This window comes from Oryzias melastigma, linkage group LG14 (assembly GCF_002922805.2).
Source record: "Oryzias melastigma strain HK-1 linkage group LG14, ASM292280v2, whole genome shotgun sequence".
Lineage (NCBI taxonomy): Eukaryota > Metazoa > Chordata > Actinopteri > Beloniformes > Adrianichthyidae > Oryzias > Oryzias melastigma.
In genome coordinates this window covers 27,053,420-27,081,342 of record NC_050525.1, presented here as the reverse complement: position 1 = coordinate 27,081,342, position 27,923 = coordinate 27,053,420, and the positions used below count along the sequence as shown (strand labels likewise).

Here is a 27,923-nt window from a genome sequence, read left to right as displayed (position 1 = left end):
GCTACACGCTAGCTGTTTTAGCTAATTTAGGCTTTTTAAAAGTTTTTTTTAGGCTCTTTTGAAATTAGGCTAATATTTACACGATAGATGTTTTGCTAATTTCGGTTTTCTTCAGTTTTTTTAAACGTTACCTATTTTCTCAGGTACATGATAGCTGTTTTGGCTAATCTATGTTTCTTGTTTAATTTTTCAGGCTAATTTGGTTTATAGCTAATAATTTCAGCATCTTCTGCAGCCAAATTCAGCTTACAGCATTCACATTAGCATTATCACAGGTAATGCTATATATCTTGTTCATAATTATGTTAAAAAGTTACATTTTTAAAGTTTTAAAATGTAGTTTTAGAGTGCTCAATAAATGTTTATCCTGTTCGGCCCGTGACCTAAGGTGTGTTTTGGATTTTGGCCCCTCCTGCGATTGAGTTTGACACCTCGGCTTTAAGGAGTCACAGACTGATTCTGAACACTGCATGACGGTGCCAGAAAAACCCCTGTGACAATCATCTGAGACACTTTATCATCATGTGCTGAAAGCAGAAGCTGAGCAGGAAACCCGGCTGCTCCTCCGTCTTCTCTTTACAGCCAGTGGGGGCTTAAAAGAATTTTACGGTTACTGCTAAAAAAATTCCAAAATGCTCAAATTGAACATCCTTCAAGGATGACAAAATGGAGCTGAACTTCCACCTTAATGTGAGGCGAAGACACTATTTCCAGAACAAAGGGATGTTTTTGATCAATTCAAAAACAGGAAATAGTTTGCATTTTTGCCCCTTTCCTCTCTTTTTTCCATCTTCTCCCGTTTCTACAACAAAACAACAATCCCAGAGCAGAAGAAAGAAGGAATTATTAGAGAGAAAATGACAGAGTAGGGGGTAGTTCGGGCTCATAACAGACAATGAAGCTGACGGTTTGAAGAGAAACAGTCATCAAGTCAAATTAGCTGCTCTGATGTGCAACTCACGGCGCTGTTGTTGACACAGGGTCCACCTTCGCCCTGTGAGGGCGACGCCTGCTCCCTGAAAGGAGGCCCGCCATCTCCCTCCTCATCCTCGCCGTTCCTGGACCACGAGGCTCCATCCTGGAACTGTCAGTGAAACCAACACAGCGGATTTATGTCAAGTCTGCAGCTCATCCAGAAATGAGGAAGATAACACAAGTATTGTCGAACTTTGTGGGTCATTTTTGCAGGATTGTGGGCTTTTTGTCACTGTTACCCAAAACAAATCCTTCTTCTTACTGGAGGCTTCTAACGAGCACTCCCACCTAATTTTGAGGCTCTGGGGTCTGTCATTAAGAAGCACTCCTTACAGTCAGACCTCAAATGGTGCCAGCATCCTGTTTAACTTGCAGATAAGTTGTCTGCAGCCGTTTTGGAGCATGAGTCACACACATGAGGATCTTTTTTCTGTGTCAGAACTCTTTTGCCTCCTTTTAAGACAAGAGGGAAAACCCTCTCTCCTTCTTCTATGATCTTCTTTGGTGTTTCGTGCAGATGGATTGGAATCAATCACGAAGAAATCAATGGAAAATAAAATAAATTACATTAAATGTAAAATCATCTAGTCCTTTTCAAAATATCTACAATTCTGCTTCATCTAAATATCAGAAGTTTAGAAATCTCGGAGAACTCCAAATGTTGACACAGTTCTGATCGGCTGCAGTACTTCTGATTAAAACCGTCTGAAAAAGATTACAGCCGTAAAAGCTAATTAAAAATAATGAGCTGCGCCGGCTCGATAAGCTACGATAAACTTATCGCGGTTAAAAATAACATTTGGTTTGCCCTGAAATCCACAGGACGGCCCACAAAAGTCTGCGCATTAATCACTGCTGTCAGAATTAAAACACCAGCGTTTCCTGTAAACTTAAATGTAGCTAAACTTAAGGGAGGGGCACTTCTAATAACCCATTACAACCCCCCCAGGGGGGGGGGGGACCTGCAGTCACCGCCGCTACAGAACCATTTAGTGTTTAAACCCCAACTTTTAAAGCTTCTGGAAACTGTGGAGTTAAACCACCATCCACATCATGGTGGACACTCCACCACTTGCCTACTAAACTGTCATATTAATCAAACTAAATAAACATTAAATAAAACACATTTAAAATGTAAAAACTGTTTTAAACTAGATGTACATTAAAAGGGGAGACTGATCAACTGGTTTATGTTAAACCATATTTTGGTTGTTTACTTTTTAAAAAAAATATGACACCAAATTCTACAAAAGATGATAAAATATCCAGAATGAACCATTTCAAACATCAAAAAGCCACAATTGTGTTTGATTTGATTTTTCAAAATAAAATGAAAACAAGAAGGTAAAAATAAAAATAAAAAAAAATCCTCCTCAGTCCAGTTTTCTCTTGTTTTACATTTAGACAATATATTTTTACTTGGTAAATAATCTAAACTATATGTGAAAATTAAAAAAGTATATGAAATAAAAATCTAACGGTTTGGGATTATGAAAATTAGTTTATTTTTACTCCATTTCATGCAAAAAAAATTTATTTGACGTTATTTGACAATAAGTATGTGTGTAATGTATGTATTATTGCAAAAAATTATACTTACTGTATGATTATAAATAATTATGGTGTAAAGAAGATGGCATTATTTTTATTAATTTTCTTTATTTTCTCATTTATGTATTACTATCAGGAATGGGTTTGACATTTCTGTGTTCTGTCATTTTTAGTTATAGTGCTCAATTATTTTTTTATTTGAAAAAATCAATCAAATCAGCAAAGGGGTTACAACAATCTATAGTAACTGTATGGTATAAAACTTGGACAACTGACCTGGGTCCAGTTAATTTCATTATTAATCTGTTTCTGCAAATGTTGTGAAAGAATGAACACCCAGACCGAAAAGTTCATGAGTCAGCAGCTAAAATTAGGCACAATGATTTATATATTTTTAAATTTGGTAATACTTCTGATGTTTCTTCACAAGGAATCAAACTCTAGTGCAAAAGTCTCATTAAATCCTGTTTTTTTGTCAAATAAAATGTGTTTTTCTCTGAGACACTAAGTCTTAGATAATGAATTATTCAAAGATCTGCCTTAGGAGCACTTTTGGCTTCATATGGGCTCTAGACTGTATTTTTCTGGTTTGTCTTACCCCATCAGGCACGGAGGAGGTCGAGGGGTCATGGGGGCTGCTTGGGACGCCACCAGAGAGCTCAGACGGGTGGGATGCTGAAAGAGTGGAGGGCGTGGAGGTTTCTCCCACTCCCTCCTGCTCTTCCTTCTCCTCTTCCAGAGGGATGTGAGGAAGGCCCGGAGGCCTCCCCAGGACCGTCAAAGCTACATAGGAACCCGCTGCCAGCAGGGGGGAGCAAAGGGAGGGGCGACAGAAGAAAATACGACAGATACAGCAAAAAATTCAGCAGACACTTCATTTTTTTGGGCAAATGATACACATTTCTAACAAGAAAACTCCAAAAATATTGTTAAACTGTTTGAGAAAAGCTTTAGACCTGCATACTTACATTTGATCAGCTTCACAACCTCTATGTGGTTTGAATGTGTCACTAAAGTCCCGTTAACCTGTCAGAAGACGAGACAACAAGCTTTCAGAGTTTGTTGAAAGGACTTCTAGGACAGCAGTCTCCAACAACAAGTAGGGCTGTGTTTTGGCAAAATCTGAAGTTATAATACGTATAGCCATACAATATATAACCCAAATATATCAGAAACAATCACATTTTTTGGCAAAAAGTCCCAAAAATTGGTTGTGAAGACAGAAAATATGCACATTTGTTCCAAAGAACACAAGTGATTTTCCTCTAAGGGTGTTAGTCCTTAAAAATTCAAGATTTAAGATACTTTTATTAATATTCATCAAATGGGGGGTGTCTTTTACAGGCTCTTTAATAAACCATCCCGTCGTCTGCATAACTGCACCATCCCGCACACTTCATGAGATCTAAAGTTGTAATTTTCCGAGAAAACTGGATAGCTCAGATATGGCTCTTCATTTTTGTTTCAACGCTAATGTTACGTTGGGGTTGTGAGCAGCTAGCTGGAGAGGGTGCAAAAAGAGAGCATCCAACAACATGGAAGGGAAAGGGGGTGGGGTTGCTCCTGCCCACAACTCAGAGGTGAAAACTGTAAAACTGTTTAGATTTGTTCCAAAAACAGCATAAATGCTGGAAATGCTTTGAAAATAGATCAGAAGATGATCGGACTGGGACTTTCACCCCTTCATGCCTGACAAATTACGTAAAAATGGTCCGTCTATATTTTTTTTTCCTTTCAAGGTGAAGCTAAATCAGGTGAAATCCTGGATTTAATGGCAGTGTGAAGCAAATACAGACCTTGATGATCCTGTCTCCTGTCTGCACTCCGGCTCGCATGGCAGCTCCATCTGCAGCAGGAAGCAGCAGCAGTCAGAGATGTCCCTTTAACAAGAGTGTTTCCACAGAGCCTTACCTTCTTTAACCAGCTGCACAAACACCGGATTGTCCCCACTCACTGTCAGCCCGAAGCCATTTTCATCCCTCTGGATGATCACACAGCGCTGGACCAGACCTGTCATTTATCAGCAGATACTTCATTATGGGATTAGACACAAACAAAAACAGCCTCTTTTCACATTGTGTTTTTCAAAAGCTCAAATAGAGGCAGCAATCTAAAGAAGTGCCCTCATGTGATCAGCTGTGGGAAAAATCCTCCACACAGGAAATGACAAATGAACAGACTGAAACAGGAACTGCTTCATACTGTAAATAGCAGCCGTCTCTGTTGGCTGAGAACCGGACTCCCAGTAACCGAGCTTACACACAGTTTCACTTCATGCAAAAATATCAACTTTTTAACTGTTTGAAGAGATTTAAATTTGTAAAAGCTGATGCAATCATCATTTTTAATAAGTAACAAATTTAAAAACTTCAGTGAATCAGATAAAACAAAAGATTCTGCACGGGTTATGTGTTAATCACTTTTTGAAATATCAATGTAACTATCTCAGCACTATTTGTTGGGCACCACTGGTAAAAACCACTGACTGTATATGAGAACTGGACAGATTGAGTGTGATGTCATCCTTTTAGACCTAGCGAAAAAAAGTAAATTCAGTCGCACCCATCTTTTTTGGTACTGTCCTCAAGTCAAAGTGTTCTGGCAGAAAATGTGTGACTTCATTCATAACAAAATCAGATATTGTTTTGTTTTGTTCTGGAAGTCTTGTTGGGTCACAAATCAGAGAATATGCAAAAGGATTCTGGTCTGTTCTTGCTCATTTTTGTCCAAATATATTCACAAATGTAACTTCTCTGATTTAATTTTTTCTGATTTCAATTTGTATATTAAAAGTATCCGAAACTCTGAGAGACATAAAGCAATCACGTGAAATATTCAATATTTTATTTATATTTTGTTTTTTTTCTTGTACTGAAATGTTCCCTTTATTGCATGACTGATTGTAAATCTCTGTAAAAATGTGCAATAAAGTTTGTTTAAAAAAAAAAAAAAAAAGTCAATTCAGTTGCCATTTTTTCATGATATGGACACCGCCTGGTTGGAGCCAGACATCGTTCATAAGAAGTGATTGGTCTGAGTTTCTAGGGCAACCACTCTCACCAATCAGGACAGAGCTTGTTAGAAGGCCACACCCCTACCGGTTGAAAGCGGGCTACACAAAAGCTATAAAACGTTTTGAATGTGGAGGCTAACAGGCTCCACCTACTTTTACTGAAGTATCTGATTGGTCAGTTTAAATCTTGAATAGTTTAAACTACAGGAAAATATTTTAAAAAATAAGATTATCAAGAGAATGTTAAAAAAAGCAAGAATGGTTATTTTTAAAACTTTTGGCTTCTTGGAGCCGGGTACTTCCTGTTTGGGGCCACTCAGTCCAGTTCTCATTTACAATCAATGAGTAAATCCTGCATTTATCATCAGTAAGCTTTTTTTGGGGATATTTTTAAATTTGATTCACATGATTTTCACCTCTTGTTGGTGAAAGATTTTCTGTTTGCTCAATCCTAATTATTAGAAGAGAGAGCTGGCTTCATTTTCCATAAAAACACTAGAAACTGCACTTTGCCTTCAGATAACTTCACTGCTTTGACATGACATGTCCTTAAATTGAAGCGCTTATCTTTTGAAACAGTAGGACTTCCAGATTCGGTAGTTTTTCAATAAGCTTAGAAAGTTTCAGCCTTCACTATGTGCGAGGATGAGGCGATCATTCTAGGAAGCTTCAGAAACATGATTGTCTTCGTCTGCTGTTAGCCTGGACTAGTGAGTCTCCTCATTCATGGCTTTAGTCAAACACAGTGGTGGTAGTGTGATGGTCTGGGGTTGCTTTGCAGTTTCTGCACCTACATGACTTGTTGACATGCAAGAATGCGCTAAATGCAGGTTCTTGAACCACAAAACAATAGCCTACAAGGAGGGAGGGGCTTCTTCGTTTTCTTTGTCTCCTGTTTACTTGCGTACGTCCACCACCTGCCGTTGAAAGAGGCTTGGGGGGAATGTTTGCTCCAGGTTTTTTCTTTCACAGCTGTATTCCGATATATAAAAGACTTGGTGTCATATACAGTAATTCTAGCCTGGCACAAACCACAATTATTAATTTCTCCTCCATGATCACTTTTTAAATGGGTGGCACTTCCATGAATGAAAAGGGACGCCATCCACTATCAAATCTGAGTCCCAGTTTGACCTGGTTTAACTTTAAACACTTGTTTAATGGCTTTTGTGCGGAGAGTCTGAAAACAGTTTTTTTTTTCTGAAGTGGTTGCTTGAACGTACGTCGCCAAGGCCGGTGTTTTCAGAAGTCAGAGCTCTGTCTCCCCTCTGGTCACTGGCAGGAGACATCTCCAGAGTACTAAACTCACTACACCTCCCAGCAACCTCAGCGCACAGTCTCTGAATGCTGTTCACCTGTTTCTTAAGCAGCATACAAAGCCTTGCTCTGTGCAAAGTATTGCTTGTGCCACTCTTTCTGCATTACCGAGCGTTTCTACCTGGACCTGATCTTCTGTTTCTGACTTACTCTCTGATAACCTGCTGCCGGCCCTGACCCTCGCCTGGACCCTGACTACTCTAATCTCTTCTTGGATGACCCCATGCTCGTGCTTGACCTCTGCCTGTCTGACCCTGATTTAGCTTTGTGGACTTTAAGCTGTGCTTAATTCCTGCCTGAACTAATAAACCTGCTGGTACCAGTCCAAGGGGTGATTGGAACTGGGCCATGGACAGGAAAAAAAATGCATACGCTAATAAGGGGTCCCCAACACTTGGGACTGGGTGCAGGACTGGTACTTGGACGCAGACTGGTACCTTAACCTGGTACTGGTTCCGTGCCTGTTACCGCATCCGGCACTGCATTCGATATCGCGTCCTGAGGGCAAGGGAGCCCTAACTGTCCTCTATGAGTTCAGAACTCCAAGCTCAAGAACAAATAAATTAAACCAACAAAATCAATGTTTTGGAAAGGCCATGTCTGAGTCCTCAACCATCTGTGAATGCGGGAAAACCCTCCAATATGACTGAGTGCAGATATTTCAGCAAAGAACCAGTTTTTTAAAAAAAAGTTTAAGTGCATTTTTTACCACAAAAGACAAAACAAAAATGCACAAAAATATATATTCAAATTATTTATAGCAGGCTGCTTTTGATTTACTTCTTATTCATTTTTTTTAAGAATAAATTCCATTTCATTTAATTGGGGAAAAATCTTGGATAGTGTTGATATATGAGATTGTGGACTTGAGAATCAAAATGTAATTCAGTAGTTTGGTGGTGATACTCAGCCTGATCAAAGACAAGAAAAGTATTTAATGCACCTTCAACATAAACTCACGAAAAAAAAAAAACAAATCCCTTTTTGACAAAATAAAGAAACACTTTGTAGTAACTGACATGGAAACCAGTCAAATTTTGAAATGTAATAACAGTAAAAACTTTGAATTGATAAAAACAAGAAGCGTCTCAGTTATAAAGACTGTGAGGATGGTGACAGTCTGGTCTGGGCTTGAGATCCAGTCTAAAAATGACTTTCAGAACTCCCTTTCCTAAATTATCAACCTCCAAACAATGACCACCACATAGAACAGGAAGTGTGGGCAGGGTCATCCATTATTTATGATCTGGACATCCGCTGACTGCACTGGACATCCCAAACACTGACCGCTGCTCCCAAAGGTCAAAGGGCTTTCGAGGCAAACATCTAAAAATCTCTAAAAGATTCGGATAATTAAGACATAAGTTAGAAATCTTTCTGCCATATATGTCTCTGCAATTTTTTTCTACTAAAAGCAGAACGTAGATTTTATTTCAATAAACTTCTTCTCAGAACAAAGGTTCACATACTGCTGCTGTACCCCAACAACGCTGTGTGCCAGTATTGGTGATCACGTGACCCATAAAAATATGTTAACTTTGGGCAATTGAGAGGGAATTACGAAGACATTAAATCAAATTACAAGATTAAGTTGTGTTTCTATGAGGACATTCTGCAGAGGAGAACTTAAACTAAGACACATTTGCTTACAGAACCAACACTCATACTGAGTGTAGAGATTGATCATCTGAAGCCTTAGAGCACAGGTCTCAAACTCCAGGCCTCGAGGGCCGGTGTCCTATATTTTTTCCATCCAATCTGCCATTGAAGCTCCTTATTGGCCAAACACACCTGATCCATGTAATCAGCAGCAGATAGGGCTGGGTTTCTGGAAAACCAGCAGGACGTTGGGCCTTGAGGCCTGGAGTTTGACATCCTCTGCCATAAAGTGTTTTCAGACTGGAAAGGTCCGCTTCATTAGGTCCAGATCGGGTCCTGAACGTTGCGTTTGGTCTGTATTCAGACTGCCGCCAACCGGACATTTCTGTTCTAGACCAAAGTTTGTAAACGAAATCATGTGACTAGAGATGTCTTCAGTCATTGGCCAGGAGCACTAAAAACACTGCGTTCATTTGAGTGGGTCTTTACCCTGCAGAAATGCTGAACTTCTTCACCCCCAGTCAGTCACTACTCCACAAAAACATCCAAAACCCAAACAAACACAATGAAAAACACCAGCCTGATCCAGAAATCTCTGTTTTTCTCGGCAGACTCTTCCGTGGTTCTCCTTTTCCTTTCCTGCACTTTAAAGGACCATCTCAGAGAGCTGAGCGGGTAACCGGCTGTTTTGAGGCACCTCAAGACACCAGGGTGAACAAAAGGCCAGGAAGGATTAATGTCAACCCAGTAACCAAGACAACCACCCTAACAACTTGTTTCTGGGTGCTGCCTTCAACCAAAACCTCTCCTCCTGCAGCAGCCTCTGTGTGAGGTAAAGACGACGGCATCATTCAAAAAGTCAAACTTTATTAAGGTCAAGGAGCTGAAACAAAGTGGAGTGCGCCTCACCTGTTGGGTCAAACTCATGTTTGAGGGAGATGGCGGAGATGTCTCTTTTTGGTTTCTTGTCTGTGAGCTCCTTGTTGAGGATGTTTGGAGTCCTGTGGAGATAAGAAGCCCGAGTGAGACTCCAACCAGTCACCCCAGCTTTAACTGATAACGCTTCTAATCTAGAACCCATGAAAGTTTCCTAAATGGATTGTCAATGGTTGCAGGACAGCGCCTAAAGACATCAGTTGTTTGTTTTTTCTGTTATCTCCCAGTTAATTAGTCTGAACCTGACACATGCATACATCCAGGCACACAAATCATTCACATTCACCACAGCATAATAGCCAAATTGGCTTGTAATCTTATTTTTGAGTGATTCTTTATTTAATCCAAGAAGAACCCCATCACATTTGGTGTCAGAAGTGTGAAGGTAAACACCCTGCAAAGTGGAGGAGTGGCCTTTCCCAGCTGAAAATGGAGGAAGGTGATCCAAAAGCTGCTTCAGACCAATGTGAGACCTCAGCCGCCCAATTCATCCTCTTCGTCGTTGGAGGTAGAGCCCAAATCTGTCTCCTCAAGTGCTGCAGGTGAGGAGCTTGTGACTCTAAACTTCCAGGGAATTTGAAAACCTAGAGGCACGTTCACCACTATAATTATAACCATGTTATCACTTGTTGCTGCTTCCCTGCTGTAAAACTGTTGTTATGACGATCTACAAGAGTTCATGGGTTATTATCATCTTGAAAATAGAACCAAGAAGTCTGCTTTTGGAGGTCAAAAGGTCATCTTCACAACTCTTCTTAGGGATTCTAAAAGGGATTCACTTTGAAGTGTTTTAAATAATTGGAATGTTTATGAAGGTTGAGTTTAAACTGAATGTTATCTTTAGTTTTACTTAAAGTCAGAACTGACACTAATGAGATTCTATAAATAATCTATAAATATTGGATCTTTTGTCTAAGTTGCTTGAGGATCAATGGTTAAGTAGCTAAACAGCCGGTGACATGGGAAGTGTCCGCTGATTCCTAACCCATAAAAAGACTATATAGTGGAGGGCAATCCAGTATCCTGGATTTAATATGATTTGGATGCATGCCCATTATATTTTTAACACCAAATATGACATCACCAATTTTCCGAAGCAAAAATAGAAGAAATATACAAAAGATATTTATGAATCCACTGAGTTCTGACTATACAAACTTGGATGATTTACAAAAAATAAATGTACACACATTTTGTCAAAATTAAAAATTACAAATTGTGGTCTATATTTGCCAATCAAGTTGGCAATAAATGCACACTAGGTTTTTGCTTCTAGATTTTGGAACTGTAGACTTGGACACAGCGATAGAATGACAAACTACTTGGAGCGCTACCCAGTAACGGTGTAAGGAAAATTTGATTTGGCAACGTATCACGATATTTTGCTTGGCAATACTTGTACTGATTTAAAATGTCGAAATGACGATATTTAGTTAGTTATTTATGAGCATCTTTCAGTGTCTTTCTAGCAGTCTTAACCTCCGACTGCTAGTTGGCAGCACAACCAAAACAACAAGATTTTGTGAGAACCAGCTCGTGTTTAATGTTCAGTCAGGCTCCTGGTTTTAGTTGTCATGAGATACGTACTACTGAGTTTTTACTTGGGATGGGTACCAAACCTAAAATTTGCTGCCAGTATCAGTACACTCTTGTAGAGCTTAATGTTGTGATTATAAAATAAAATGAATATTATCATTTTATTACAGTAAAATACATTAATATTCAGGTAGAGATTTTTCTAAGTCACACTCTTGAAAAAAAGTGAAATTTTGCTCTGGTACAGTCTTGAGATATATCCCAATACGCATCATATCGTGAGATACGTATTGGGATACGTATCGTATCGCCAGGCTCTCGGATACACACGTTCCAATGAAAATGTATCCGCATTCAAAACCCTCACATTCTTGCATACCAACACAAGTTTCTACAACCATTTTTAGGATTTACGTACAAAACATTCACCAATCGAACACACAATGAATGTTCAACCAGGTCAAACTGGGACCAATCGGGGACTCTGATATAGTAGCGACTAAGCATGGCGTCCTCTTTAATTTACGGAAGTGTTGACTGTTTAAAAAGAAAGAGGTTTCCTTCAACATCATTCATGCGTACATAAATGTTTGATAAATGTAGTCACATCTGATGGTGAAACTGCAGAACCTGGTAAAACTATTTTTAATTAATAAAATGCTCATCTAAAAATTGATGGATGTACAATTAAATTGACTTAAGACCAATCAAGACATCTGGGATGGTTCATGTAGAAGCCCAAAGGTTGCTCAAGGAAACAATCAGAACCAGCAACCAGAGTGAACAATAAAAACCAACAACGACCAGAACCAACGACCAGAACCAACAACCAAAACCAACAATCAGAAGCAACAGCAACCAAACACCAAAAACAACAATCAAAACCAGCAACCAGAGCGAACAATAAAAACCAACAATAACCAGAACCGACAACCAGAACCAAAACCAACAACCAAAACCAACAATCAGAAGCAACAACAACCAAGCACCAAAAACAACAACCAGAACCAACAACAACCAAACACTAAAACCAACAACGACCAGAACCAACAAACAAAAACAACAACCAGAACCAACAACAAGAACCAAAACCAACAACCAAAACCAACAATCAGAACTAACAACCAGAACCAACAACCAAAAACAACAACCAAAACCATCAACCAAACCAACAACAACCAAAACCAACAACCAGAACCATCAACGTTCCTAATACAGAACGCTGAGTCAGAAATATCTGAAATATCTAGAACCCAAAAACAAACGTGATTATAAAAACGTTTTACTAGGTGCAACAAAATTTTCAATACTCATTTTCTAAATATAATAAGAGTTATAGAAAAAGAAAAAAGAAAAAAAATAGTATCGTTAAAATACAAAAACAAACACAAATATATTGAACGGATATTCAATCTTTCAGATACAAGAAAAAAGGTTTTGGAAGCAGAATTTAGATTAATGGTCTGTTTTACATTAACGCATTACACACCTGATTTTCTTGCTTAACAAGCCACCTAGTGGTTACTTGGTGAACTACTCTGGCTTCATGTAGATTTTTTTTTATGTCTTTCATTTAGTGAAAAGTGTAGTTCTTAAACCGAAACAAAGAACAAACAAAAGCTTAGAAAAAATTCTAACAATCTGAATTTACATTTTTCTTCTAATTTCATACTTCACTGTAATAAACAAAAAGAATGCTCCTCCATGGAAAATAAATAATTGGTTAACATTAATTTAATTATAGCGAGACACTGTTTACTTTCTTAAACTGCCTGCCGGTTCTCACTGAAAATAGATTCTATTCAATTATGACCAAACTTTAACCTGTTGTTGACAAACAAGGAGTCGTTTTTATTCGACCAGTTTTTCTTTAGATTAATATAATTACCATAGAAGGTTCAGAGTGCAGTCTATGTACATACAGCAACCCAGCTTTGATGAATCAGGTCATATTTTACAAATTGGGCCGTACACAATATTAGCCACCAGAAAATAAGTCAAAGGTCCAAAGAGGAGTATTTCTTAAAATAAATCATAAAAGACAATATGCAGAGGAAATGTTGGGGAATTTTTATGCCTTTAATCATCTTCCTTTCTGAGTTGAACATCAGAGCGTCTTATGTATCGCTTGGATAACAAATTCCCAATGTAAACACTCCCACTCTCCTGCTGACTTCACATGAACATCCCTCCTGGGAGCTGCACTTAAAGATGGCAGTTCGTGTAGAAAAAGCAGCTTCCCTCTCCTCGCCTCCCTCTTTCTGCTCCTCCTCCTCCTCGTTCCACTAGAGGGGATTTTGTTTGTGCTGCTGTTCTTGCCTGGACAATGGGGGCCCTGGGCTTTTAACAATGCCTCCCACGTCAGAGCCAGCTTACTATACGGCAGTTTTGTGGGACACATTCCCGGAAACAGAGACTGGGCCTTCTGGCTTGGCTTCAGCTTCCTGAATGTGGAAGAAGGCCGAGAAAGAGACAAGAAGGAGACTGGAGGAGGAGGAGGAGGAGGAGGAGGAGGAAGGAGGAGGAAGGAGGAAGGAGGAAGGAGGTGTCTGTGAGGGGAGGCAGATTGAACTGTAAGGATGAAGGAGGAACTGGAGTTTTCATTTGAGTTAAATTAGCAGCAAAACTAAACACTTCAAGTTTGTTATCAAATATTGGGAACTTTTTACAGTAATTTTATTATGTTGAGCTTTACTTTTCAAGATGAAAGAAAATCTGCTCTTTAACCTGGATTTTTACTGGTTTATTTCCTCTTGAAATTGCTTACGTTTAACATACGTTTTTTTTCTTCAGTTCATACAGTTATGAACTTTATTTTTGGAGTCCATGCAAGCGCAGCATCTATCTGTACACAGTGTTGCCAGATTGGGCAAAAACAGTCCGATTTGAATATAGCCTACCCAATTTGTATAGGAAACTGCCCAATCTGGCCGCGTGGTCTGTCTGTGTAATCAGAGCACCTCCTCCTCACACCTTGCCCCTCCCCTTCCCGCTTTATCGGAGAGCGGAGAGTCATCAAAGAGCAATGTTTGGCAGGTTTTTTTGTTGTGTTTATTACAGTGTTGCTTTTGTTTACTTTGTTTACAATTTTATATTTTATTACTGCTCCTATTTGTTTTTTTTTAAATATATGTTTGTGGTTCTATGATACATTTTTGCAGCTCTAAAATTTTGCACTGGTTACTGTTTTCTACTTATTTCCTGAAAGTCTCAGTCCTGTGTTTCATTATACTCTTAACAAAAAATGTGTACTCCAAAATGATTCTAAAATACAGCATTTCAAGAGAAAAATATCAGTATCGGTATCGATATCGGCAATACTAGCCCTGTAATCATTTGGTATCAATCAATACCCAAATTCCCAGTATCGCCCACTGATAATTTACATACTGATGGTGGCTCCGCCGGCAAACACTGGCGCCAACCTATAACCACCAGAGGCAATGTGGGGTTCAGTGTCTTCTTCAGTCTTCGAAACTATAGAGAATCACTTTTCTGCATGTTTTTGTGCAACTTAGCAGAAACATTGGAGTTTTTTCAAGTATTGACCCCAAACGTCAACCGTATATTTTTTTGAGTAAAAAAAGTCTCTTAAAAGAGAACTGGGCATTCCCACTGACATCCTTCCAGACAAGCAGCTGCCTCTTACATTCCTTTGTTGTTAAATGTCAGACAGCTTGCCAAACTGCCAGCTGTGCAGCGATATAACCAACACGTGGATCACTCATTTCATGGATGTGTGATGCTTTACCAAAAAAAGAAAAGTTTTTCTGTTTCTCCGAGGCCTATTAAAACCCAGCGAGGACACGTCTGAACACATACAGTCTGCTATGACGCTTCCAGGACCTCCAGGGTGGAAGGAGTTCAAAGATCTGGCCCAGAGAGCAGCTGGGTCTCTTTGTGTTTTTGTCAGGACTGACGAAACCTTTAAGACGGGGAGCAGAATGCCTTCAAGAACCAGAAACAAGTCCTGGAGATTTCTGCTTGAGCTCCCGGGATCACCATGTGGGTGTCCTCCGCAGAGGAACAGTGTTCTTTGGCAAATGATTTCCCTAACTGACACTTTATCAGGAATTAGAACAATAAATGGAATATTTTTGGTCTTGCAGTTTCTGCAGGACTGACTCTTTTCTTTACTTTCTCTGCAAGATGCCAAAAATACCAGACTGTTCCTCTGAGGTGAGAACACCAAGCAAATCAAAAGTCAAATAAGCTAAAACTCCAAATATAGCGCTTTTTGTGAGAGTCTATTTTACTACGAGGTGATACGCAAACATTCATCAGAATGAACACATGTGGATCATTGTCTGTATGGAAGAACTGGACTGAGCGAGTGTGATGTCATCCATAGAATATGGTTTACTTCCAGCTCTGACCAATTCAGGTGCCATTTTTTCGCCATCTTGGAACCAGACGTTGTCAGTAAGCAGTGATTGGTCTGAGTTTCTATGGCAACCACTCTCACCAATCAGGATTGAGGTGTTGGAAGTCCACAACCCTTGCGTTGGACATAGGGTTCAGCAGGCTCCACCTACTGTTAATTGACGCCTCTGATTGGTCAGTTTATAATTTAAAAAATATCCTGAAAAGATGAAGATTTTCAAGAAGATGTTTAAAAAAAATTACCAGAGCAAGAATTTTGACCAATAGAATGACTCATGGACACTTCCTGTTTGGAACACCCGGGGGAGAAGTCATTCAGTCCAGTTTTCATATACAGTCAATTATATGGACATTTGTATCCATATAAACTGAATAAATATCCACATTTTTGGTTACATAAATTGGGTTCAGTTGAGACCAAGAAAGTGTTAGTCAAGAAAGGTTGAACATCCAATCATCCTTATGGACATTGTTCAGCTATGATGTCTCCACTTCCTGTACCAACCAGAAGATTGGAGATCTTCCAACAAATCAACAAAAAAAAATTGATTTTCTGAACAACAAAAGCCACCAGAAAGAAAATCTGTAATATTCTCCACATCGGTGTCTTTAGTAGGACCTCACATCTGCATGTTCCCTTCTTATCATCTTCAACATGAGTCCTTAAAGGAACCAGGTGATGTCATGCTCCCTGTAAAACAGCCTAAACTGTAATGACAGACTGGTATAAAGAAAAGTATTTCAGAATTTCAAAAAGGGTTTGAATTATGATCAAAAACACAAGTATTTCCATCTGTCTTACACTTGATTCCATCAGTACCTTTTCAAAAATTGGGCACAGCAGCGACACAAGCCTGGAAAAAACGTGTCATGTGTCACTGTGGAACATCTAAAAAAAAATCCCTCTGCAGCTTACAAGAGAAAAAAGGAAAATTCAAAAAGTGAAGGAGAGATTCAACAAACACAGCAGGAAATATGAAAAAAAGTTCACGGAAATCCCTTAATCTGCTCAGGAAAACATTTGAAAAGATTTATTTTTGGAAATCATGAACAATCAATTCTGACGGGAAAAAGAGTTAACTTTGATCTGCACTTTCTGAACAATAATATTTCTCTTTAACTAGAAAAGTTGCAGTACCTGCAATAATACTAGTGTGAATGCTTCTTGCTGAACGTAGTCGCTGGAGATGCTAAAGCTTTCTGCTGAAAATAGTGACACAATTTACTTTGATTGCTAAAGGGATTTCCTGAAAATACAAAAGCTATTTGCAAAATGTAAAAGACTGAAAATTTTGTTATAGAACTATGAAAGAGTGGTGAAGTCGACCTAAATTTCTGAAAACTTTGTGGTAAAATTGCTTATAAATCCCTAATACATGCCAATTTTGCAAAAAGATTTAGTGTGTTGCTTAAATACTAGCTAAACTCCAAAATAGCCTAAAACTCCCCAATAAAACAAATTAGTAAAAAAAGTTAGCCTGTACCTACAATAGAAGTTAAACTCTAAATTAGTATAAAATCATCAGTGGAGACCAAATTAGCAAAAAAAATAGCATATTTCTTAAATACTTGCTGAATACCAAAATAGCCAAAAATTCCTCAAATACCAAATTATTCAAAAAAATTACTATGTTGCTAAAACAGAACTCTAAATTAGCCTAAAAACCTCAGTAGACAACAAATTAGCCAAAAATGTTAGAATGTTGTAACAATATTAGCCTAACTCCAAAAAACGTAGTCAATGCCAAATTAGCCAAAAACGTTAGCATGTTGCCACAATATTAGCTAAACTCCAATTTTTTTTAAATTTACTATAAAAGATAAAACATCGTCCATGAATATATTTAACACTTGTTGCTAATCTACTTAAAATTTTGAAATTTTAAGACTTTCTCATTAATTTAATATTGGGGAATACTTTGCTCATAATTTCAAAAACTATAAAGTTTATGAATACCAAAAATACAAGCAGTAATGTCCTGAACGAGCTGATAGCAAGATTGCTGAAATCACTGAAAGTGTGGTGAGTTTTTACATGCTGAAAAATGTATGGAAAGGAGCAGGAGAATCACTATAGTGTGAATGATTAATAAACATTCACTCTATTAACATTTTCTGTAGAGGATTTGTGGACAACCGGACAGAGAAGAGCCGTCGCCATTAATGTAGCTAATCGGTTTATTAGCAACACATTACCTCTACAGTTGGGGTTCAATTATAAAATCCACTGGCTAACCACGTGACTATAAAAAAAATTATCCTTTGTTTCTATAAATAATAATAATTTGTCAGTTAAACTGATTCTTTAAAAGATACATAAAGAATGGACTGATACTTTTTTCATTTTTTATATTCATTTTATATTCAATTCAATATATTCAATTCAATATATTTTGAATTTTCTGGGACCTTTTCACAGTTTTTTACTCTATACTTGATCAGAAACCCAGCAAAACTATGAATGAACCTTTGTGCCGACATGCCTTAAACCATTTTCTGATTTATCCTCCCTCAGATATACTTTTAAAGTTTATTTAAAGTTTATTTGGTTCTTCAACATTACATTTCTTACTACACTCCAACAATAATCAACATGAACTAAAAGGGACTGAGATGAAGTATCAAACTGAAACAAAACTTAACATCAAATTAAGAAGTATGCCTTCAAAATACTTAACTAAATATATACTTAACATTTAGAAAATGTGTTTCTTGATCCTTGAAAACAAAGAATCTACAACTCATTAAAAGAGTATTCAAACAGAACAATTAAAAATAAATAAACATGCCTAAAAAAGGATTATTATGCAAGAATAGAGGAGTTGCGGTGTCACCTGACTTGTGTTGATGTGTATCAGTGCTTATCTGCATCGACTGAACAGCACACTCTGTTAATGACGGCAGGACGTACACGCCGAACGCTCCATGCCGGAGGTTCATCCCAGCCATAATTTCTGAGAATATGGAGGCAGTTTGAGGAGGGACCCAGCGACACAAACAAAAACTAACTTTGTTTGTCGTTTTGCAAACAAACTCCTCTAAACTGCTTGGAAACAGCGGTCATAATAAGTCATTTTACAGGAAGATAGTGGTGTGTGGCAGACGGGCTGTAAGAGCAGTTTATGCAACGGGAATTATGTTTACAAAAGACAGTTTGCTTTTGTTGTCTTTGCGAGATAAATGTGACAAATCTGTTTAAATCCGTTTTTTTAAAGTAATTTTTCACACAGATTCCCGCCAGGATGAACTTCCAGCCATGGATTTGGTCTTTGAGTCAAAGCGAGACAGAAGAACCGTCACGTCCAAGCAGAAGAAGATCGCATCGGTTTGGGGGGAAAAGTCCTGCAAGCAGCTCTCACTGAATTCTCCTCTCGAAGAAACTATTGAACACCGTCCAAGAAGTGACCTAACCCCACTGGAGCTGGCTCCGGATGTAACCAAGCAACCCATCTTTTTATTTAGATCTGAACCCCGAGTAAAACCCCTAAAACCTGGAGATAAGACTGCAGTTCAGTGGGTAAAAACACACCAAAGCAGCATCTTTATGGCTTTAGAGGACTTTCTGTACATTTGATGTAACCCTTAACCCTGTTATTGTGTTCGGGTAAAAATTGACCCATTTTCAAGTGTACAATGGGTCAATTTTGACCCAAACACAATATTAAGGTTAAGTTTAACTAGCAAAAAATGTAGATATTGTTTTACTCTTTTAAAAAAACCTTAAATGTGACCACAGTTGTCTGCATATTATGTCCTAAAATGACAGATTTTTAACATTGATGACAGTGTAGCATGATCTAGAAACTTGACTGAAGCTGTTTTAGATCCAATTTTAATATTCTCTGGACAGAAAGGGTAATGTCATCACAGTTTTAAAAGACTAGACTCATCTGACGGAAATACTAGTTTTTATATAATAAAAGGCACCTTGAATTGGTGTCAAAGAATCATGTTATAAGTGTACATAAAAATATAACATTTCAACTCTTCATTAAACAGTCAAACAGCCCCGTCCTGGAACAGGTAGCTAAGTACAATCTGCAATGTTCCACGATTGTAATTTCGGTCTTTTGTTACACATGGTGATATATGTGATTCCTGTGTTTCGCCATTCGTGGATGTGCATAGATGTCTGTTGAGGGTCTTGGACGATGGGTCTTTACATGAATTCGGTTTTGAGCTGTTCAAAATTTTTGGTCGGTTGAGAATTGTGCAGTTTATGCGTATTTTATGTAGTTTATACTCCATTATTACGAAAATCTTTTGCAATTTTTGCGAGATGCATACACAAATGGTAAATGGTGTATACTTGTATAGCGCTTTCGACCTTCCTTCGAGGGCCCAAAGCGCTTCACAGTCACAGACCCATTCTCACATTCACACACTGGTGAACAATGGCGCCAACCTTCCACCAGAGGGTTCAGTGTCTTACCCAAGGACACTTCGACACATGGGCGGGCAAGGCAGGAATCAAACCAGCAATCTTCCGATCAGGAGTCGACCGCCCTACTGCTGCACTACGGCCGCATGTGTGGCTTTCCACGACCGTTCCATGTACGTCTAGCAGACTTTTCACGCCTGAACCACTGATGTATAACTTTCATACTGCATACATGGCGCACATATCATGTTAAAATTACAAAATTGACGCACATATCACTAATTAGTAACATAAAAACAGTGCAAATATTATGCACAATTTGCATATTGTGTGATGGAAATATAAATCACCCAATCGCCCCCCAGGGAGGGCGGTCTCGAGAGGGCTAGGTACGAATCTCCTGAGCTGTGGCTTCTGCGGGCTGCCTCGGTGGGCGGCTATCAGCTGATTTAGAACTGGTGTGGACCAGGGGAATCCGACTTTTTTATAAAAACAAAGCATCATGGGAGCCCGCGGCGGGTGCTCTCCATGATTTCTACCCAGTGCTCTGAATATCAAAGTCAAGAAATTCAATGAGGCACGGGTATACATGTTCTTTACGTGTTTTTTTTTCATACTTCTTCTGTGGTTTTAATGTGGTTCATTGATGATACATCTGTGAATGTTTCACATTAAAGACCAGAACTTTTCTCCCTTTTTCCATGATTTGTATATTTGTGAATACAGGACTTGTATAAATTCTATATTCACGTATGGCTAATTTTCATCAGATTAATATGTGAAAATTGTACAAGGTGGCTGTGCGACACTGGCTTTATTGAGTTAATCTTAGTAGGTAAAATTTATAATTATCTTATAATTCAGAAAAATGATTAATAGGTCACCTGCCAGACTTTGGACACGCCTAGATTCAAACCTTTCAGGAGACTAGAAATACTCACCAGTTAATTGACTTAATATTGCTCATGAATATTATTTAACTACATTTAAATAATGAAAAATTAATTTGATGGATGGATGGACGGGGGGACGGACGGAACCATCCTGAGCTAAAATGTGACATTCAAGTTTTTGGGAACTAAAACCAAAAAGGTAATAGAACTGTATGTACAGAGATAAAATAATGATGGCGCTCTCATCTTATAAAATAAATTGTTTAAAATGTCCATATTGCTTCAGTTTAACTCAAAATATGTAGAAATAAAACCTCTCAAAATCTGGCAATTCAGATAAAAAAAACAGTGATAATACTTATCAATCCCAAATAGTGCTGGGCGATATGGAAAAAACTGTATATTACGATATAAATGATTTTATATTATAATAACGTTATTTATCACAATATACGACAGTAATGTTCATCTTCAGTTATTCTCTGAAAAAACTGACAGAAATGTCACTACTTACTCTTATTTGACTTTATTTTTTCACGTATCATGTAATTGAATAGTTACAAATGAGAAACCTTTTTTAAAGTGAAACAATACACGTTTATTTGTAGAAAAACACATTTTTGCACAAAAGTTCAGCAATAAAAATAAGCAAATAAAAACGATGGAAATGATAGAAGAGAAATGACACGATAAGACACTTTTCTATCCCCCGCACGATATGTATCATCATATCGCCCAGGACTAATCCCAAATGTAAAAATAAATTGTATATTTGCTGTGGAAACACCACCTTCATGAACTATCTCACTTTTACACAAAATTATACCAATATTCTTTAAGATTTATTAAACTTCTATGACTGCCAAATACTGCCTTTAAAAGCACTTTAGTGTAAGTTAGAAACATTAAAAAGCACAAGTGTTTTTAAACTGTATTAAAAGTTTCATTAAAATTCTTCAAAACGGTTTGTTTTCCAAATTAAAAGAAGTGGATTTTGAATATATAAAGTATTTTCTTACATTTGGAACACATTTGGGGATTTTAGTTCAATTTAAGGTAAACAAAAATATTGACTTTGTGCTTTGTTTTGATTGGAAAAGCCCTTTTCTTGGCAGCACACCTATATATATTGAGTATACATTAAGTATTGTACTTATGTGCGTTGCATAAACATATTGCAGATGAGCTTCACTATTAGAAGAATAAACATTAAGAAAGTAAAGGTTAAAAAGTATTTTATCACTAATTCAAGCAGCTTCTACAATGTGAAAACAACTAGATTCAACATAAAGAGAATCTGCATTGACATAAATAACATAAAATTAAACAGAAATACAAAATACACTTGTTTTTTCTCTCTATTTGTTAATTTTAACCTTAAATATTGTGTCAGTGAAACATAACTGCCTATAGTTGTGTTTCTGTTCCAGCATTAGTGTGATCAAGCCAACATAATCCTACTTTTTCACTGATTTATTATTTAAAAACAGACTTTTTTCAAACATTATTAAACAATTGTACTATAATTACTTTTATTCCAGCTCAGAGCTTTAAAAGTTTAGTTTTTAGCTTGATCAACTAGTGCTGGGATGATAAAAATCGATCTGAATCGATCTAAACAATAGATGAACAGTCTGCTAGCTTGATGCTAACGTATAATGGGATTTCCCATAGGGATGGCTAATGCTAACACTCGGTCAACCTAAGCATACATTACTGACTAAATGAACATATTTATATACTTACAGGCAGGAATTTTCCCAAACTCTTTAAAGGATATATTTTTAAAATAACCATATGGTCTAAAAGATCGTTTTTTCTTATTCTTTCTTCTTCTTTTTTTCCTGGAAAAAGGTGTAATGCTTCAGCGCGATCGCCACCTAGTGGCCAAACTGAAACACCCTCCAGAAGAGGCAGAGCAATTGTTGGAGCTTCTGAGCATCCATGACACACTGTACAGTATTAACGATCTCATTATAATTTCACTAATACATTTTAATTAATTTATTAATTAGTTAATCAAATTAATTTTAATGTATTTCTAAACAAATGTGTCTAAATGTGTTAACTCAAAATTGAATTGAATTGAGAGGATTGAAATAATTTTTTAAAAAATCTGAATCGATCAGGCTCTGGTGAATGGAATTGAAAAGCCCTATCATCAACACATTTTTCCTTTTTAAAGAAGAAAAGAAGCAAAAACTGAAGAAAAAATAGTGTTTAAATAAAAACATAAATCATGTTGATAAATTTTCTCCTTTTCTGTTTTACTACATAGCAAAAACGGGCTTTAAAATCTTCTAAAACTAGAAAAAAAGAACTTAAACCCCATGTAACATGGTTCTCTAAAAGGTATGAAGTCTTTGGGAATGCAGACGTGTTTCCAGGCTCCAAAGGGATAAAACGAGACGCTCAAACACGAGCTGAGCTTCCCCTCTCTACGCCGTCTGACCGTCGACTGAGATGAGTCTTGCATTCCTGGAGCAGTGAACCTGTGATCTTTATGAGGCTCTGAGACAGAAAAGCGGCTCATTGTTGTGAGGAGCGGCGGAGCGTGAGGAGCTCCGCTTCAGTCTGGAGGCTGAAGGTCACGTAAAAATAAAAAATATCCAAAGACTTTGTTTGACTTTCCGAGGCAGTCACATGTGGCTTTATTATGACGTTTCCTCAGAGGAAACTCCAGATTAACAAGCAGAATCAATATACAAGTGACTTGTTTGGAAGGAGTCTGACTCAGAAAGTCAACTACGGTTTCCACAACAACCCCAACTTTTAAAATAAGGAATTTAGATGCATAAAAATGAATAACCTTTTATGATAACTATGGAAAAAGAAAGTTAAAGCCTGAGTCACATGGATCCGTTTGGATTCTGTGGGTTGTCCGGGTCGTGGGGTCGTAGAGACGAGCTTCGGTCCGTCTGTCCACTGAGGCTCATACGACCATCTTAAGGGACGTCATCAAACAGAACGTACCATTGTCGTACATGTGGTAGATGTATAGTGAAACTTTCATAAGGCATATTGTGTCTTTACGCCACACTCTAGTTCACGTGTCAAAGTCAAGGCCCGGGGGCCGAATTCGGCCCTCCAGATCATTTTATTCTACTGTTGTCAACGGCCCGATGTTATCTTGGGCTTATTTTTAACTTGTATAATTTTGACAAATTTTATTTTTATAGAGAGTAAAATATTGAAAGTTCTTTAAGGTTTAAGTTGATTTATTCTGAAATAATATCCCTGACGTTTTATTATTCATAATTATGTTAAAAAGTTACAGTTTTAAAGTTTAAAAAAATTAGCATCATGCTAGCTTTTTGGACTATTTTGGCGTTAACTAAGATTTTTTAGGATATTTTAGAGTTTTGCTAATATTTCAGCTATTTTGGCTGATTTTGGCTTTTTTTTTGTTTTGTTTTTGAGGCAGTTTAGAGTTTAGCTAATATTTCAGTTACATACTAGTCAGTTTGGGCTAATTTAGGCTTTTTAAAAGTGTTTTATGCTGTTTTGGAGTTTAGCTAATGTTTCAGCTACATGCTAATCGGTTTGGGCTAATTTAGGCGTTTTAAAAGTTTTTTAGGCTGTATTGGAGTTAGGTTCATATTTACACGCTAGCTGTTTTAGCTAATTTAACCTTTTTTCATTTTTTTTTTGAATATTTTGAAGTTTAGCTATTTTTTTCAGTTACATGCTAGCTGTTTTAGCAAACCTATGTTTTTTTGGTTGTTTATTTGTTTACTTTTTTAGGTTAATATGGCATTTAGCTAACATTTTAGCTATCATCTTTAGTGGTCAAATTCAGCTAACAGCATTCACACTAGCATTATTGCAGGTAATGCAATATATCTAATTCTTTATTATGTTAAAAAGTTACAGTTTTAAAAATGTAGTTTTAGAGTCTTAAGTAAATGTTTATCTTGTTCGACCTGCGACTTAAAGTGTGTTTTGGATTTTGGCTCCTTGTGCGATTGAGTTCGACACCCCTGCTCTAGTTGCTCTTTACTGCACAAATGCTGCGCACATGGGCATATAAGTGTTCTCTAAGACCTACTGCCCGCAGCACGCCCATTGATAAAAAATGTGCATGAATATTTTCTCAATGATCTCAAATTTTTTCCTACCTTCATGCCCCATCAAGGTTGACCATTTTTCACCTGCACAGCCCATCTGTGAGGGCAGTTGGGACTAAGGCTTAAATAGGGGGGATGATATAAATTCAAATGAAACTTTATTTGTAGAACACTTTTACAACTGAAACAACTCAAAGTGCTTTGCATTAAATCATTTTCCCATTTAAAAATTTACTTCCTTTCTCTCCATTTCAACAAATTAATGAAACTTTTAGACAAACTTAACATTTATTGTGTCATATGTGTGAAATAATGTGTGTCTAATTAAGATTTGGAGCAATTATAATGGCATCTTGTGCATTTATATATATGGAAGAGAATCTTCTAATACTTCTAATGTTTTTACTTTTCAAAAAAATCATAAGCTTATTATATATTTATAAATGTATCTTTGTTTGTTTCATCTCTTGAAATAAACCAAAACTGGAGCAACACAATATGATTTACTTAATATGGAGCTACAAATGTGATTTTTCTTCAAATAATTATGGATTTTCCTGATCCAAAAGCCTCAAATTTTAACATTTTACATTTTTAAAAAGCTGAGCCTTCTTAAATTGAAAACTTTCATAATAAGAGCATAAATGGTTTCCCTGAATGAAATTTTCTTTTATTTTTACAGATCATTTAAGGACAATTTTAATGTATAATTTAGTAAAAACTGTTTAATTAAGTTGTTTTCTTAACAGAAAAAATAATAAATGGTTTTATTTTAAGAAAAAAATAATAATCTTACCTGTCAGTGAGTGTTGCCTGTGAGACACTCATTGGGATTCCCTTGTAAGTTTCAGAAATTCACCCAAAAAAACATTTTCCTCACAGAGTTTGACAGTTCCTAAAAACTTTATTCTTCCTTCTTCTTCATCCTGACCTCCTTTTTCCTCCCGGAAAAGTAAAAACTCCTAAATTCCCAAAAAGGAAATCTGGAAAAATCCTTCTTGTAGATGAAATCCAACACAAAAAATCTGTAAAATCTTCTTTTAAAAAACAGTTCCTTCCTTGGGTGTGAATGTGTTTCATTAGACAGTCGCTTGTTGCATCATGAGAGACATCTGGAAAACTTTAGATGCGCAAAGATGGAGAAGTTTCCCTCAACTTTTCACATTGTCAAAAACTTTTGGCATCAACTGGAAAGGGGAAAAGCGCTAACATTTCCTCAGGAAATGATTCCCATCATGAGCCTCCTGACTGCTCCTGCTGTCCGGAGAGAAAACACGTCCAAAAAACAAAAAAAAGTTTAGATCCTGGATCCAGACGAGGCTTTCATGCTGTGATTTCCGCTCCGGCTGCGCGTCCTCGGCGCTCATCCGCGACCGTTTGCGCTTTCTGGCGGATACTGCGGCTGATAAATCCCCTTTAATGTCGGCTCATTTGCCCAAAGCAGCCCTGATTGTTGCTCCTTTGCGTGATTATAAATGGAAAAGGGAAATGCTCGGAGCCCCCTCCCCAAAACAGGGAGAAAAGGGAGGAAAAACCCACCTTCCTGCCTGCTGCGTTCAGGGACAGCTCGTAATTTAGAAACGTCATTTTAATCGAATAATTTCCTTCACCGCTCTCGAGTAAATTTACCCTTCTACGTAATGACGAGCTAATATTTACCCCTAATATTTACACAGTTGCCCTTACACTGTACAGATTGTACAGTTTCAATTTAATCACTTTGCCTTTACGAGTTAATTTTAACGTTTAAATATTTTACAACATTTTTTTCTTATGGTTTTAGCCTACGGTCAAAAATAACTAAGTGCAGTGGGTTCGACCACATGATAAATTAATTGTTTCTGCAGAAAGGGAGGTTAATCATTCATTAACTAGTGTGTATCATGTGGACTAACCCCAGCAAGAGGCGCCTCCTAAAGTAGGATCATGTTCAGGTTAATGAGACATTTCCTTTATAGAAGTTTACTGCAGTTTTTAAAAGATAAATAAATAAATAAAAATATACCATCTGTCGTGTAAAAGTACATTTATTACATCTTTCTTATGATAAATCATGTTATTAAATTGATCTTGTAATCTTTATTTGCTTATATTTTTATTTGAAATTGTGACATATATATTTTAGGTAATATAAAATCATATTTACATTTTTTTCATTTTATTATTACTACTAAACGTGTAAAATTAGTGATATAAATGTGGAAAAACTGCTGGTTTGACTATTGATTCTAGAGTTGTAGTTACAATGACCCACCTTTAGATGGCAGCACCACGCCTGGGGAGGAGTAGGCGCCTTTCAGACGAAGAAGACATCCGGACCAATGCTACTGGGCAGTCAAAAATAAACACAACATCTCAGCATAAATATAACAATTTTAATGGTTTAAAACGCACCTTTTTACAGTTTTACCATTTTTTCTTTTCAAAATGATGTTGCTCCACTAATGTAGTGGTCCGCCATGTTTGTGTAGAGCACAGACTTACAAAGGCCTTCATGTTAACCGGCTAACGGACGGTAAGAGATTGATTTGTTTCACAGGGGTAGCTCGTTAGCTAGGTTAGCATCCTTTCTGTGTAATTTGTTCTTTGTTCGTATGTTTATTTCTTCTCTTACAGCGATTATGTTGTCATAAATGTAGGTTATAGTTTCGATATGTGACGGATTTAAGGGGCAATTGGGTGTTTTGTGGAACGCAAGGGGTTATGGGATGGTGTTGACCCAGCTGTTCTCTTGTTTCCCGCTGTGCTGACACATTTTTGCATTGAATGTTTGACATTAAAGTCTTTGTTCCTGAATATTTGAACGACGTAGTTAGTTTGTTTTGTTGTCTGTTGTTCTGGATCCATGTTGCTTTTTAAAGTAGTGTATTTGTGCTTTAAAGTCGGTTTTGTCGTGGTTCTCCGGCTGTAGGAGACCCACTGGGCGGTACCGCTCGCTTTAGTTACAGACTTATCTGGTGGACTTATGCGGTGCACAGCCTGGAAAATGTGCTGCCAGCAGATTTCTCCCCTCTGGGCCCTTTGCTCCTAGTAAAACCCATGGAAAGAAACGTCAAATGTAAACTGTAAAGGCTAAAGACATTAGATTCGGAATCTTTAGGATCACTCACAGTCAAAACATTCTCTGAAAATCATCTTTTTTTGCTAAAATTAAAGCTTTTGGATGCAGTTTTTAAGGGAAGTTCTCTAGAAAAAAATTGTTTATATTCTTTCAAACTTTCAGGATTTTGTGAAATGCACATTTTCCTTTTTTTTTTTTACTTCAAATACAT

At 37.3% G+C, this 27,923-nt stretch overlaps 2 protein-coding genes across 3 annotated transcripts in view; one reads left to right on the top strand and one right to left on the bottom strand.

The window, feature by feature from the left end:
- LOC112140915 (rho guanine nucleotide exchange factor 12) overlaps positions 1 to 26,259 on the bottom strand; it is a 51,790-nt gene extending 25,531 nt beyond the window's left edge. Inside the window, exons 1-7 of one of the 2 annotated variants that reach the window (XM_024263940.2) lie at positions 25,448 to 26,259; positions 9,365 to 9,456; positions 4,438 to 4,536; positions 4,323 to 4,372; positions 3,495 to 3,552; positions 3,125 to 3,324; positions 962 to 1,084 (exon numbers count right to left, since the gene is read on the bottom strand). In XM_024263940.2, the coding sequence (XP_024119708.1) occupies positions 962 to 1,084; positions 3,125 to 3,324; positions 3,495 to 3,552; positions 4,323 to 4,372; positions 4,438 to 4,536; positions 9,365 to 9,456; positions 25,448 to 25,479 (654 nt within the window). In that variant the 5' untranslated portion in view covers positions 25,480 to 26,259. Of the gene's footprint in view, positions 1 to 961; positions 1,085 to 3,124; positions 3,325 to 3,494; positions 3,553 to 4,322; positions 4,373 to 4,437; positions 4,537 to 9,364; positions 9,457 to 22,330; positions 22,372 to 25,447 lie in introns of those variants that run through there. The other variant, XM_024263945.2, reaches the window with a different exon arrangement.
- A 661-nt stretch (positions 26,260 to 26,920) lies between these two features.
- Positions 26,921 to 27,923, top strand: part of emsy (EMSY transcriptional repressor, BRCA2 interacting) — a 24,146-nt gene continuing 23,143 nt past the window's right edge. The window contains exon 1 of the mRNA XM_024263961.2: positions 26,921 to 27,166. The gene's annotated coding sequence lies outside the window, so the exon portion shown is untranslated. The remainder of the gene's footprint in view (positions 27,167 to 27,923) is intronic.